The following is a 14,622-nucleotide window of genomic DNA, read 5'->3' as shown; positions in this document are numbered from 1 at the left end:
AGGTTGTTGCCACTCCACTGTTGTGATGTGCTTGAAGGGCTTTTCTGGGTCTAAAAGTCAACATCTACCTATTTTAATAATAACCATTGTATACCAGAGGCTTCACCCAGCACTATGTCCCTGTCCTTCTGAGGGATGAGGCCTGGAATACAGCCTTAGAGAGCTGCTCAACAGCAGATGCTCTCACCATCTCTCCTGTTAACCCAGCTTTTTTATCCAGTTGTGGCATTAAGGACGACAGAGGTAGTAATCAAAGGCTTGGGGGCCAAGATAACTCTTCTGCTTCCTGGGTTGGTAAGATTGGGCACTGTTTTTACTTATTGTTTTTAACTTGAGGCAACTGTGGTGCAGTTTTAAAGTCACAGGGAAACCAGAATCTCAGGGTAGGATACTTAGCCTCCTCTCGGCATATTTACTTATAACGCTAAGCATTTACACCTACTGCTCCAGGATATGATCGAATCAGATAAGAGTAACCACATCTACAGAATACTTCATTCAGTAACTGAGAAAAACATTCCCCTTAGCTCAGTCATAGCTGGTTTAAATCAGTGTCACTCTATGAAAATTGGAGATACACTGATCTTACAGCAGCTGGCAAGCTATAGAAGAGATAAATATAATACTATCATAGATCTAATTTTGCACTGCCACTAGGAAAGATGTAGCAATTTAACATCCCTTTCCAGTCTATGAAAAAATCCCACTGATTTTTAGAGAGATCAGATTTCATGTTCATACCTTTACAGAAACATAAAGCTTTAGGCATTTTTCAGTGAAATAGTCTTTTATTACTATTACTAGTATTTCAGAGACCGAATTTTATGACTAGAATTAAATCCAGGCCTCACTCTGGCTTTTGAAGTTAGGGTTAGAGGGGGATTGGATGTGAAGTTGTCAGGCTGCTGTGGTTCCTAACTCCAGGTTCACCAGGTGTGGGACGGTGTTGCTGTTCCCAGTATGTGGACACACAAACACACACACACTGCAGAGACAACCAGTCACTGATAGAGTAACATACAGAGAAGAGCCATGTGTCTACATGCTCTACACACCCACAACCAGGGTTGATGGGACATGGACAACATGAATGGCCCCATTCTGTTCTCATGCACAACATAATTAGGCTCCAAGCTTGCTACCAGATCTCACAGCTCCAGTTCCTGAAGCATGTATCCCAACCTAAATTCCCTCATAGCCAGCTCTCAAACCCTTTGGTTTCTGCAGGAGGTGACTCCAGACATGGTCTTTCATGAGTTGCAGGCTCCAGGTCTCATCTTACCTGTTCATTATATTGATGTGAAGTCTGTAAATATCACAAGCACTCAGACAGCACACTCACCCGAAAAAAAAAAAAAAAAAGGAGGAATAGAGGTTAAGAAAAAGGTAGGACAGATTGTGATGATCAGGTGCAAGGTATGGCTGGAAAAAGCTTAGCATCCCCATCCTCTCCCATACTTGACCAACCCCGACACCCTATCTGTCCCTTTCCCCATTTTTGCCCCTCCATCTAAAGATCCCATAAGAAGTTTCACATAGTCCCACGGTACCCTTAAAACATTCTCTAATGACTTTAACACAATCCCACAAGTCCCCTCAAGTATGCTGTAAGTTTGCTGTTTCCCATGAGCTCACGATAACCTTGCTTTCACTTCTAATTAGTTATAAAGATCTGTTTGAGCTTCCTCGGGGCTTTGCATGGTCCCTGCAATGCAACATTCATCACTGACATGAACTCTCTGGTCTTCGATAGTGCCTTTGCTATCTCCCATTCCTCAGGGTTTGTTTATCTGGCTGTTTATTTTTTACTTTTCTTGTCCTTTAAGTGTATGGTTCACTGCAGTGAATGTTGTGCTCTGACTAACTCTCATTCTCATCTTATCAAATAGTGTTTCAGTGAGTGAAATTGGATGGACTTTGCATGTTTTTTAGCTGATTAAGTGCCTTCACATCTGTAATGATGTGACACTGTTCCCCTACTTCAACAAGGGACATGATCAGGAAGAGACCCTTTGGTATTCCTTGGTTTTTTGCACTACCTTTCAAGTGCCATATTCCATTAGGGTCCTCTAAAGAATGGTCAAGCACTTGTAGGTTATTCTAGGCAATGATAACAAACAAAAGAATTTCTCTTGAGATCTTTTTCAAAGCAGATTTGTTCAGACAGTGGTCTCTGGAGGCTACCTAAGGAAGTTTAGGAGACAGGACCAGTAAAAACCCCTGATTAAACACAGAAGAGGACATTACCAAACTTCAAATTATTCCTACCACGTTGTGGTCTGGGTTACAGATTCTCTCTGAAAATGTTAGAAGGCCATGCAGGGATGTGAGATGGGACTTTCATACCTTCATCACTGGTTTGTCCAGGAGGCATTCTCTGCTTTGTCCAGTAAGAAAAACAACTCATAGCACTGTGGCTGGGCTATTCAAAGCTCATTTAAAAATAATCTTCTTAGCAGGTGACCACAGCCCAGAGCACTGGGTTTCCTGCAAATCTGCCTCTAAGTGGATCCAATCCTTCCTTCTCCATGCATGTAGCGTTGTGCAAGATCTTAATGCGATGTGTTCTACCTTTGCAAACCTTTTTAACACCATTCCATCTGGAGGGGAACATTTTGGCAGCTCCTTTGCCTGCCTGGAATGAACACTGGGTTGCTGTCACCTGCTCTTATGGGGATCGTAACAATCTGACTTTGATTTCTTCCCAGGTGAAGGTATACAGGGCTAGATCCAGGCTGGAGCATGAAAGCAGAGTGACTTCTTTTATAGAATCATGACATCATAGAATCACAGAATGGTTTGTGTTGGAAAAGATCTTCAAATATTACCACGTCCAACTCCCCCTTTTATGGATAGGAACATCTTTCCCTAGAATCATAAAATAGTTTGGACTGGAAAGGGACATTTCAACATCATTTAGTCCAACCCCACACTAGACCAGGTTGCACATAGCCCCACTGAGCCTGATCTTGAACGCTTCCAAGGATGGGGCAGCCATAGCTGTGGGAAACCTGTTGCTGCATATGTGTGAGGACAATCAGGGACTGGGGATCTAGGCTGAAGCGGGAAAATACTCTGTTTTTTCTGAAATGGACACCAATTTTCAAAAATGTCTTCACTTTTCACTAGGAAGGTCTAGGTTTCAGTGCTTGCAGAGAGGCCTGTGATTGAGGTGTGTGGCATAGAGTCATGAGCCTTTTATTAACCCAAATTTCTCCATGATTATTTGCATTTATAGGTCTCTGAATACAAACAAAATAAAATAGAAAAATCAGAAGACAGAAGAGATAGATACAGCAATTCAGCTCATTCACTCATGTTGGCTTCCATTAGCTCTCAAGTAAATACACTCATGAGCAAAGTACCTGTCTGTAGTACTTTTGTCCATGGACTGTTGAGGAGAACATCAACATTCTGCTCCTCCTCTTCTGCTCTTTTCAGCATTAGAAATATGTAGCAGAGAATGAAAAATCCCAGATGGGCCAGTGACTCACAGTGGTCATCAGTTTGGTACCACATGATAAAGAGTTTTCAGCATTTCGGTTCCTGGAGAGAAAAGGGTCAAATGTTAAAAAGTTATGAACTTTGCAGAAGCTTCCTCTAAAACCTAATACTTTCCTGTGAGTCTAGTCTTTATTTACTTGAAGCAAAACTGTGTTTCCACTGATCCAGGGCTCTAAGTCTAGTTTAGGTAAAAAAAAGTACATGGAAATAAATAATTAGAGTAGTTGCAGTCTTGTGTAAACAAAGTCAGTAAGTATTTGTGTATTTACAAATTAAAATTGCTTAAAAATTGTCTTTTGGCATTCTCCTGGCTGAATATTTGACTTTGTAATCTAATGGTCTGATATTGATGTTTTGAATATTATTGCCTAAATCAGAATTATTTTCTCATCCACTGATTCTTTCCGCCCTTTGCACAGGGATTGAACCTGAAGTCATTACGTTGGGAGTAATGCTGATATTTGCCCTGGTGGTGTGTGCTGTGGGCCTGGCTTCTCTCATCAGGTGAGATTTGCAGCATGTATTTGATTTGGTGCCACTTTTAACTTCTGTGGGAGGCTTGTGCTTTAGCGAGCAGTTTAGACCATGCACACAAAGCAGGTGTGATTATGCTCTCTGCTCTCCAGCCACAAATCTCTTCATATTCATGGTGTGTTGACCCTGGCTGTGTGGCATGCATCCACTCTCTCTCTCCCTTTTTCAGCTGGACAGGGAAGAGAAAATATAACAAAAGACTCATAGGTCAAGATAAGGTCAGGGAGAGATCATTCACCAATTACCATGATGGCCAAAATGGACTTGACTTGGGGAAACTAAATTTATTACCGATTGAATCAGAGTAGGATAATGACAAATAAAATCAAATCTTAAAAACAGCTTCTCTCCACCTCTTCTTCTCCTTCTTCCACCTTCTTCTCAGGCTTTACTTTACTCACAGATTCTGTACTTTGTCCCCACCAGTGGCACAGGGACCAGGAATGGGGACTGTGGTCAGTTTTTCACACATTGTCTCTGCTGCTCCCTCCTCCTCGAGGGAAGAACTCCTCACACCCTTTCCCTGCTCCAGCATGAGGTACCATCCACAGGAGACAGTCCTCTGTGAAGATATACAATAGAAGTCCTTTCCACGGGCCACAGTTCTCCATGAACTGTTCCAGCATGTGTCCCTTTCCACAGGGTGCAGTCCCTCAGGAACAGGCTGCTCCAGCATAGGTCCCCCATGGGGTCACAAGTCCAGCCAGCAAACCGGCACCAGCATGTGCTCCTCTCTCTACAGGTCTAAGGTCCTGCCAGGAGTCTGCTCCAGTGCAGGCTTCCCATGGGGTCACAGACTTATTGGGGCATCCTCCTGTTCATGGATTGCAAATGGATTTCTGCTTCACTGACAACCTCCATGAACTGCAGGAGTACAACCTGCCTCACCCAAGTCATCACCACGGGCTGCAGGGGAATATCTGCTCCGTCACTTGGAGCGCCTCCTCCCCCTCCTTCCTCTCTGATCTTGGTTTCTGCAGGGTTATTTCTCTCACATTCGTGCTCCTCTCTGGCTTAAGTTACCCCAGTTATTTTTTTCCTTCTTAAATATCTTATCCCAGAGGTGCTACCACTGTTGCTGATGGGCTTGACCACCAGTAGGTCTGTGTTGAAGCCAGCTAGCATTGGTTCCATCAAGGAGAATCCCCTCCTTACACAGGGAAAGGCTCTAGCAGCTTCTCAAAGAAGCCCCCCTATAGACCCCCACTAGCAAAACTTTGCCATGCAAACCCAATACAACTTTATTAGGTGACAGTGGCTTGAGCACTGCAGGCATTGGTTCTGCAGTCTCAGGAGCAGCCATTTTACTCTTAATGCAGTCCAGGCTTGGCAGGAGATTGCAGTCTGTTGCTGTAGAGATTAGCTGGATGATGGGTCTGAAGCGTAAGGAAGATGACTATCACTTTGGAAATGCAAAGGATGACATATGAACCAAAGACAGGAATCTGCTATGAGAACATGAGGGTGAAGACCAACTTTTTTTCTTACTCCAGATCATTCTTGCTTGGATTTCTGTCCCTGATACAACCATGTTTCCTATGAAACATGTAAGGCTGACCCTCTGTATTTTCTCTGTGTACTAAAGAGAAAGAAAATACCTCTGGAGAGGGTTTGGCACAATTTTTTAGGATGCCTCTTTATTATCAAACTGATTTATTCTGTTTTGAACTGGAGTTCATATTCCTGATCATTCCCATTGTATAAACATTGGTCTGGGGATGGGATGTTTGGAGCAAATGCAGTAATCGTCTGGGAAACGAACAATTTCCAATAATTGCATAGGTCACACTTGTGTTCCAACTCTATATCCAAGGTAGAAATCATCCAGAATGGACTGCTTGGTCCAGGAGCTATGGATTGCTCTTTGGCAAGGACACTGTAGCCCCTGGAGTACTCTGTCTCTGATTATTGGTGTCTACATGACTGATATTAGAGTGAAAATAGACTGAAAGTAGAAGGCATGTTTACTCAGCAGAAATGAGTTCAGCAAAGCAGGGTTCCTAGACTGTTCCATGCAGCTTTGCCTCTCAAATAAATCCCAAACATGTTTTGTCTCCAGTTGTGAACCATCCCCCCAAACCCAGATGATACAAGGCCACCCAGCAAGCAACACCCCAAACAGCTCCCCCACTTGAAGCAGCTGATAGTATTGCAAGCACTGATGTTGCCTCCTTCCACCCACACTTTGAAACTGGGCTCTATTCCCTGACTACCACCCTCTAAAATTAAGTAAATAAAAGACAATCTTTCTGCCCACTCTATTTGTAAGCTCTTACTCTGTTTGTAAGCTCTTCTACCATGATTGGGAAGGCTCAGTCGTGAGTAAAGAGGTATGGCCATCTGCAAGCCAAGAAAAAAGTCCAGCATGACTTAGACAATAATTTTTATTAGGAAAGGGTATGTCTGGAGCTAAATTTAAACCACATCATGGTCTGAGTTTAAATGTGAAAGCTGTGGTCTTAGCCCTGCTAGGGAGCTGCTGCATGACCTCCAATGAGTCACTCTCCTCTCTATGCTTAGCTTTCGGCAGAGAGATGCTTTCCTCCATGCTCGTGGGAAAGGATGTGATTGATCAAACAAGGTTTTTTAGGTGGACTGGTGTAAGATACACAAGTGATGAGTTTTTTGCATGAATATGAGTTGGGTGGCTTGGGACAGTGTGGTTAGAGAAAGATCATAAAAGCATCGTCCCAAGTAAAGCCTGTAGTTCCACGACCAAGGCTCCCTCTGAGCTCCAGGAATCTGTCTGTGCTCTTCTAAAACGCCCAAAGTGGTACATGGAGTGGACAAGTGAATTGTGGTGACGCAGGGGTATTTTATGTAATGGAGTCCTTCTATAGTAGAGTTAGCAAATTACATTCTATTGTCCACTTTATCAATATCACAGAGTAGTCAATACCAGAGTATATTTTAAGTGGGAAGGGACCCATGAGGACCCATGGAGTCCAACTCTCACTTGAATGGCCAGTGTGGGGATTGAACCCACAACCTTGGTGTTATGCTCTACCCAACTGAGCTCACTAGCCAGGCCAGTTGGACTAATAAAACCTCTTTTTGTGTCCTAAAGGAGGATAATTTGGGATATGACAAATAAAACTGAGCAAAACAAAATACGCATTACATACACATCCAATTAATATTTGTAACCAGATTAAATCAAGTTGTCTATTTGTGATCACACCCTTTGAGATGGTATCTTTTTTAGTGTGTGAAATGGATAACTCTTGACTCAGGGGATTTCAGTCCAAGACAAAGCATTGTGATTTGTCCACTGCTTTCACCAACATCCAACCCCATTGCCAAACTATTTTAGACCTTAAAGACCATGTAGTTCCAATACCTCTGCTGTCAGCAAGGACACCTTCCACTAGACCAGGTTGCTCAAAGCCCCATGAATCTTAGCTTTGAACATTTCCAGAGATGGTGCTGCCACAGCTTCTCTGGGCAACCTGTGCCAGTGCCTCCTCACCTTCACAGTGAAGAATTTCTTCCTAATTTCTAATCTAAATCTGCCTTCTTTCAGTTTTAAGCCATTCGCCCTTGTCCTGTCACTCCATGACCGTGTCCAAAGTTCCTCTCCAGCTCTCTTGTAGGCACTGGAAGGGGCTCTAAGGTCTCCCTTGAGCCTTTCTTTCTCCAGGCTGAGCAACTACAACTCTCTCAGCCTGTCACCACAGGAAAGGTGCTCCAACCCTCTGAGCATTTGTGGCCTTCTCTGGACCTGCTCCATCAGGTCCACAACCTTATGCTGGGGGCCCCAGAGCTGGAAGCAGTACTGCAGGTGGGGTCTAATACTGCAGGGAAGCCAGATGTGGGGAATTCAGAGGTGGTGCAAACTGGTTACCTACCTAAAAATGATAACTGTGAATCTCCAAACCTTTCAGGCAGAGTATCTTGAACAACCAGCTTTTCAAGGGTCCAAACAAGATAATAGTGACCTTGGATGACCTCATCTTCATCAACCCAGAGTTACATAGAAAGGTAAGTCTTCTACTCGTGAAGGTAAACTGGTAGAACACTAAAACAGGTTTGCTGTGTGGTATTTTCATACCCATAAAGCTCTGTGAAAGTATTCACTTCTCCATGTCATTTTCCCCTGCATATCAGAAAATTTCCCACATGTTGAGTGGTATTGAGTCTCAGATTGGATGTCAGAGATTTTATGATGATGTAAACTAGTATCCTTGATTGTGCTTGTTCTATCTGCCAGGGCTTATTCTTTGTTTTTGAGGTTGCATGGTATATTATAGTGCATGTCTATATAGGTAAATCATCTTACCCTCTACAATAAAGTGTCTGCATTCAAACATATTGGAAACCATTCCTGATCTGTGCTGGCTCCTACCCAGAGCTGGTGACCTCCTGAGGCATGATCCCATGATTTCCTTACCAAGAAATCTGTGGTCCAAGACAGAGCTGGAGTGGAGATTTCTATCCAAAGGTGATAGCTGTCTTGCACCTGCTTTCCTTGCCTTCCAGAGGCTGACCTTGGACAGTCTGACTGATGCAAACAGCTTAGCAATCAACAGCAGAAGCCTGAAATCTGTAACCCGCTCCTCTTCCTTGAAAAGCACAGTTGCCACCCACGAAACCTCCAATGTGGCTTTGTATGAGGTAGGTAGAAACCTCATGCAGGCTTCTCCCACTGCTTCTGTTCACTGAACTGCTCCAGTGGGAAAGCCTTGGGCTACAGTACTGTAGGTCGCAGAACAGGAATTCTGTAAACAGACTCTAAGCATGAAAATAAGTTAATCCCAAGCATGGACTTACCCAAGTGCTTAAGGTAAGTAAAGGTTGGGGTACTCTACCCCAATCCTCACCCTGACACTTGGAGTCCTGTGGGATAATGATATTCAACATGCATATGTAGCATTGCCAGATCTGGTCCCTCTTAGAGAAGTCACCACCTAAAGGCACCATGAAGAACCTTTCTTACAGGACAGTCTATAGCTGGTGACATCTCTAATAAGGAACTTTCTTACAAAACAACATCCAAATAAGCAGATAAAGGCTTTCAAATTCCCTCTTGTGCCACTAGGACTGTATGGCGCTTAAGCAGAAGCAATAGCCGAGAAAATTCACCCCATCCATCAATTCTTCCCTGAAAATAGAGCTTTTTGAAAAAATGGCATGGTGACTTTACCTGAAGAGGAGCAAAATAAACTGCATCTATCAATAATGACAGAAAAAAGATCTGACCAGAGTTGCTTTCCTTTTTAATCAGTTTATCATTGTTTATCAGATACTAATACACCTTCCAGGCATGAAGTTCTGGTCTGGGTGAAAGCCCTTCCTCACCCCTTTTTTGAGGATTTGTGTGGATATTCTTGTTCAGGTGCAGTGTAGAAAGAATCTACTGCCAAGAACATTAAAAGTCCCTAACCAGTTTGAAAGTGAAGGATCTGGAATTCAGACCTAGGTCCCAATGTTAGATGTTGTTCAGAGACTTGCTCTACCATTCATCCACCTGTACTGTAATTAGGGGACTGGAGCATCTCTCTTATGAGGAAAGGCTGAGGGAGTTGAGCCTGTTCAGCCTTGAGAAGAGACAACAGAGACACCTCATCAGTGTGTACAAATATCTCAAGGGAGGGTGTCAAGAGGATAGAGCCAGGCTCTTCTTGGTGGAGCCAAACAATAGGACAAGAAGCAATGGGCAGAAACTGATGCACAGGAAGTTCCACCTGAATATGAGGATGAACTTCTTTACTCTGTGAGTTACTACGCACTGGGGCAGGTTGTCCAGAGAGGTTGTGTAGTCTCTCTCACTGGAGATACTTGAGAACTGTCTGGACACCGTCCTGTGCCATGAGATCTAGGATGACCCTGCTTGAACACGGAGATTGGACTAGATGATCCATCAGTGTTTATTCCACACTTACCCACTCTGTGATTCTGTGATTGTGGACAGGGAGACTGGGTGTGGCTGAAAAAATTTGAGACCGGAGCAATTCACAATCTGCGGCAAAGCTCCACCAGCATCTTAAGGAAGGTAGGAACAGGGGATAAAGAGATGTGTGGAGGGAAGGTTTCTCAGGGGGGACTTTTGCAGCTTCAGGGTGTTCTTATTCTCCTTGTCTCCTGTTTATCCATTGAATCATCCATCATGGTTGTCAATGAGTCTTGTCCATTGAAATCTGGTAGAATGGACCATGTATGACTGCATCTCACAAACTTACCAATGGCCAATATGTTGGAGTCAGCAGTTTGCAAAAACCCACCCAGGATCTGCCACTTCAAAGCTGTTACAATGCTAAATATACAGTGAATCCTCCAAGTGACCTTGCCTGCAAAGGCAGAGTGGTTTGGGGGAGCTCATCCCCATGCAGTGTGAGGCACTGATAGACACTTCCATGTATTATATGTTGACAGTATGACTCAGAGACAGTTTTGCATTTCTCTGGTATTTGCTTTGTGTCTCCACCTAAGATGCCTGTTAAAAGTTTAAGTCTTCAATTTTATTATCATTACTAAATGACAAGAAAGCATACTTATTTTCCATATTCAAGGCCATTAGTTTTTGACAGCTATCGCTAACATAGCAGTGGCATTTTAATGCATATAAATACAATAAATTTACCAGGGCATGTCTCCAAAGGCAGCACTGATGGATAACTTTGGACCCTCTAGGTATGGTATTGCTTTCCAAATCAGACCAGACCCAGAGCAAGATGCCACATGCTGAACTCAATCTACCCCAGCAAAGCCATTTTGGCCTATTGAAAGATTCAATCTGGCCTGTCTAAACAGAAAACAAATCTCTGTTCAGTTTGCTTTTGCTATCTTTCTTTGTTTGTCTCAATGGATAGACAAAGGAAAGCAAAGCTTGAAAAGAGCACTGAGTAGCCAAAAACAACAATCACAAAGGTTGTTTGCTTCCCCATCCTTGTATGGAAGGCTGTTTGGGAGTACAAGAGTGATTAAGGACATCTAATGATATCAAGAAGCTGCGGAGCAGATGTCTGGCTGACTTGGTCTAGCTGTGATTCACTGTCTTGTTTCAGATGAAAGATCTGCGTCATGAAAATGTGAATCTCTTCCTGGGCTTTTTCTCTGACTGTGGCATCTTTGCCATAGTGACAGAGTACTGCTCCCGAGGAAGCCTGGAGGACTTGCTGAGAAATGAAGATATGAAACTAGACTGGATGTTCAAGTCCTCTCTTGTGATGGATCTAATTAAAGTAAGTCCATTGCTCCTGCTGAGGTATGATCTGCATGTGACTTTTATATTGACTGAGCTATTTGATTCAGAACTTTGGGATTTTTATAGTAATGCAGGGAAAACCAATGTAAATGTAATTATATAGATATGCAGCATCTTTCATGGAGAACTCTTATGCTAATTTTATTACCATCTGAGAGGAGCACTATTTGGGGTAACAGGACTAAAGACTACACAGCAGGATAAGAGGTTTAAACTACACATCAGGTTGCAACTGATCACCTAGAACAAAGAATTTTGTGACAAATTCATACTTTTCAAAGGCCCTATCTTATTATAAATCAGAAATGCATCCACTATAGAACCAAACATACAGTCCCTTTAGCAGAGTGTTCACATCCTTCCAATCATGTCCCATTTGTTTTCATTCCATAATGGTAAACTGGCAATCTGGGACAGGTGGTTTTCAGAGGATAGACTGCCAGAACCATTCTTGCAGCCTATGATACACCTTTTGAACCTCCTGGAGGGAGCTAGATAAGGGTATCCAGCTCTTCATGGCTTCCTTTGACCTAACCATTGAGTACCACTTGTGCCTGCTTTCTTACCCTTGCCTAAAAATGGAACTTACAAGTGCAATGAGTCCTAGGGCTACAGAGGGAGGCATCTGACTGTTCCTAAAGCTGTCAGACCTTTCCAATGTTACTTTATGGTGCAGACAACTTAGCTCATGTTCCTAATCCATTTCTGAACCTCTCCCGTAGTTTATTGGTTTGATCATGATTGCATGTGACATAAAGTCAATGCTGTTATCTGATGCCATCTAAGGTGACACTTTGGCTTGGTGTCTCTGAATGTTGATTAATGATATAAATCCTAAGGAACAGCCTCGGGTTTTTCCTGTGTTTCCTAGGGAATTAGATATTTGCATCACCGAGATTTTGCCCATGGACGTCTCAAGTCTCGTAACTGTGTTGTGGATGGCCGGTTTGTGCTGAAGATCACCGACTACGGTTATAATGAGCTCTTAGAAGCACAGAAATGCCCCTATGTTCAGCCATCCCCAGAAGGTAGGTGACATGAGGAAATATTCTTTTTGGAAATATTTTTCCATTGATTTAACAAATGTTTGTCCTAATACAATTTCAGGCCAGTGGCTATATAAGGATTTACATTCTCAATCTCATGACATCTTGTTTCCTGCATGTCACTGTTATAGGAAAGGATAAGCTAAGTTCTTTTCAGACTTCCTGAATGTGAAGTGAATAACAGAGTGTCATTGTAAGGAAAATAGATTTTATTGTAAGTCGTGACAGAATGTAAGCTTGTTGCAGTTGGAGCAGGATTTAACTGTCCCTGAAATCTTACCAGTACTGAATTTCTGTGACCAGTAGAATTGGCTTCACATACTTAGACCAAGCCCTATATTTGAAGTTTTACATTAACCCACATGCAAAGAGCCTTTTGGTTAAAAGAAGCCATCTGAAACACAAAATTATGCAGATGTCTTTGAAATAGGCCCTCTACATGACAGTTTCCAAAGGCTGCCACATGAGATTCCCACCACTCAGGAAAAACATCTCATGGGACCAGGTTTGGAGATTTAACAGGATTTCTTTCACCTGCCCCTTGTCTTGGGATTCCTTTGATATCCCAATTTATTCTTGTAACATGGTTTCAAGTAGTAGGTCGTGTTTCGATCCTTCTGTCGTGGGATTTGAAGCCTACACATTTCCAGTGTCTCAGATAGGGCAGTTACCAGACAGAAGACCTTCTCATCCCTTACGGAAGTTAAATGTATTTGCAGTAGTTGAAATGTTCATTATTCCCTTTATTCAGAATGCACAGTTACCAGGGTAACAATATCACAGTTTCAAGTTTCATTTCTTCATGAGGCTGGATATGTTTTACAACTGTGTTTTGCATCACTTGAACTGTTGGATTACAGAGACTGATTGTGCTTCCGATTGTCACAAACTACTTTTGCATAAACTACTTTCATTTAAGAAGTACTACAGAAATAATGTTATTAATTGTTTGCTTTTTAAAAGAAACACAAGAGTAACAAGAAATCCAGGCTGAAGTGCCAACATTTTGTCTCAGAGATATTTTATATCAAAGAAAAAAACCTTAAACCTTTTGGCAATGGTGAGGTGACTTCTTATGCTGAACTTCAAGGCTGGTGTTATATAATAAAATTTGTTGGTACTGAACCTTTTTTTTTAAATGTAGAGTGAAATCTGGAAAATTCAATTTTTTTGTCAGGAGGGAAGTTTAGTATTTCTAATGCATCACAAGAAGTAAAATATTTGGTCCAGTAAATAATTAAGGACTTTCCAACCTTTTCTCAAATGACTGAAATGAGGTATTCCTTTAATCACTTACTTTGCAAGAGTCTGAGCTCAAGTGTAAGAAACGTGATGCTCTGGAATTTTTTAGAATTGCTCTGGACAGCTCCTGAGTTACTGAGGGACCCAGACATGCGCAGAAAAGGCACGTTCAAAGGAGACATTTACAGCTTTGCCATCATCCTACAAGAAGTAGTTGCTCGGGGTCCACCATACTGCACGTCAGAACTCTCAGCTGAAGGTAGGCAACAGTATATTTTAAGGCTTCGGATGGAGCACTCAGAAAAAGTCTTGTCAAGCCCCTGGGTTAAAACACTGATATGGAAATAATGTATCAATCTCATGGCCTTTCTCAGTACCAAAAGCTTGTTTTCAACAAAACATGCATAATAAACATCAACCTGTGTAGTTCCACTCACAGCCTTGGGGCTCTGGGTACCCCTCAAGATGCTTCAGGGCGGACCTCAGTCAGGCCACCACAGCACCTCCAGTTCCCTGTCCAAACTCCAACTTTTTACCATGGTATGGGTTGAAACCTGACAGCAGAATTTTCCATAGGTTCCCACTGCTTAACTTTTCACTTGACAGCCCATTTTTACATACATCATGGGGGTTGAGGTTTTTGAGCTGGATCCCTTGCAAGCACCCAATTTTGTCCACTTGCTCATCTATTTTTCCTTAATTCTTCCCGATTTAAAGAGGTTCTCTCTTCAACAGAGGTTGAAGTGATATATCGTTAACCTTTTACTTGTATATAAGGTGACTTGTATCAGAAATAGCAAAGAGATAAGCTCAGTGGGAACTGTTCATTTGTGCAACCATGTTGTGCATACATGGAGAGAGTAAAGTCACTGCAGTCTGGGTCGGGTCACAAGAAATTGAACAGGGAGAGAGTGAGAACAATCTAAATTGAGCTGATTTTAGTGACAGCCTGTTCTCAACCTGTTTTAAGCGAGTCCATCACCAAGTAGGGTATGGCCATTCAGTAACTACCACTTCAATGCCTGAAAAAATGGGGCCCTGACCTTGCTGAGTCTGAAGATGGTGCAACAATGCAATGACAATGATAATTAA

General features: G+C 42.5%; 1 protein-coding gene across 1 annotated transcript in view; it reads left to right on the top strand.

Moving 5' to 3' along the window:
- LOC126649514 (retinal guanylyl cyclase 2-like) overlaps positions 1 to 14,622 on the top strand; it is a 41,085-nt gene that overhangs the window by 5,625 nt on the left and 20,838 nt on the right. Inside the window, 7 exon segments of the mRNA XM_050333722.1 lie at positions 3,924 to 4,008; positions 7,923 to 8,019; positions 8,518 to 8,652; positions 9,950 to 10,030; positions 11,043 to 11,219; positions 12,114 to 12,270; positions 13,640 to 13,789. Of these exon segments, the coding sequence (XP_050189679.1) occupies positions 3,924 to 4,008; positions 7,923 to 8,019; positions 8,518 to 8,652; positions 9,950 to 10,030; positions 11,043 to 11,219; positions 12,114 to 12,270; positions 13,640 to 13,789 (882 nt within the window).

This window comes from Myiozetetes cayanensis, unplaced genomic scaffold, assembly GCF_022539395.1.
Source record: "Myiozetetes cayanensis isolate MyiCay16 unplaced genomic scaffold, myiCay2020 scf5-8, whole genome shotgun sequence".
NCBI lineage: Eukaryota > Metazoa > Chordata > Aves > Passeriformes > Tyrannidae > Myiozetetes > Myiozetetes cayanensis.
Note: the sequence above shows the minus strand (reverse complement) of the source record. Positions and strands in the feature narration are given on the sequence as shown.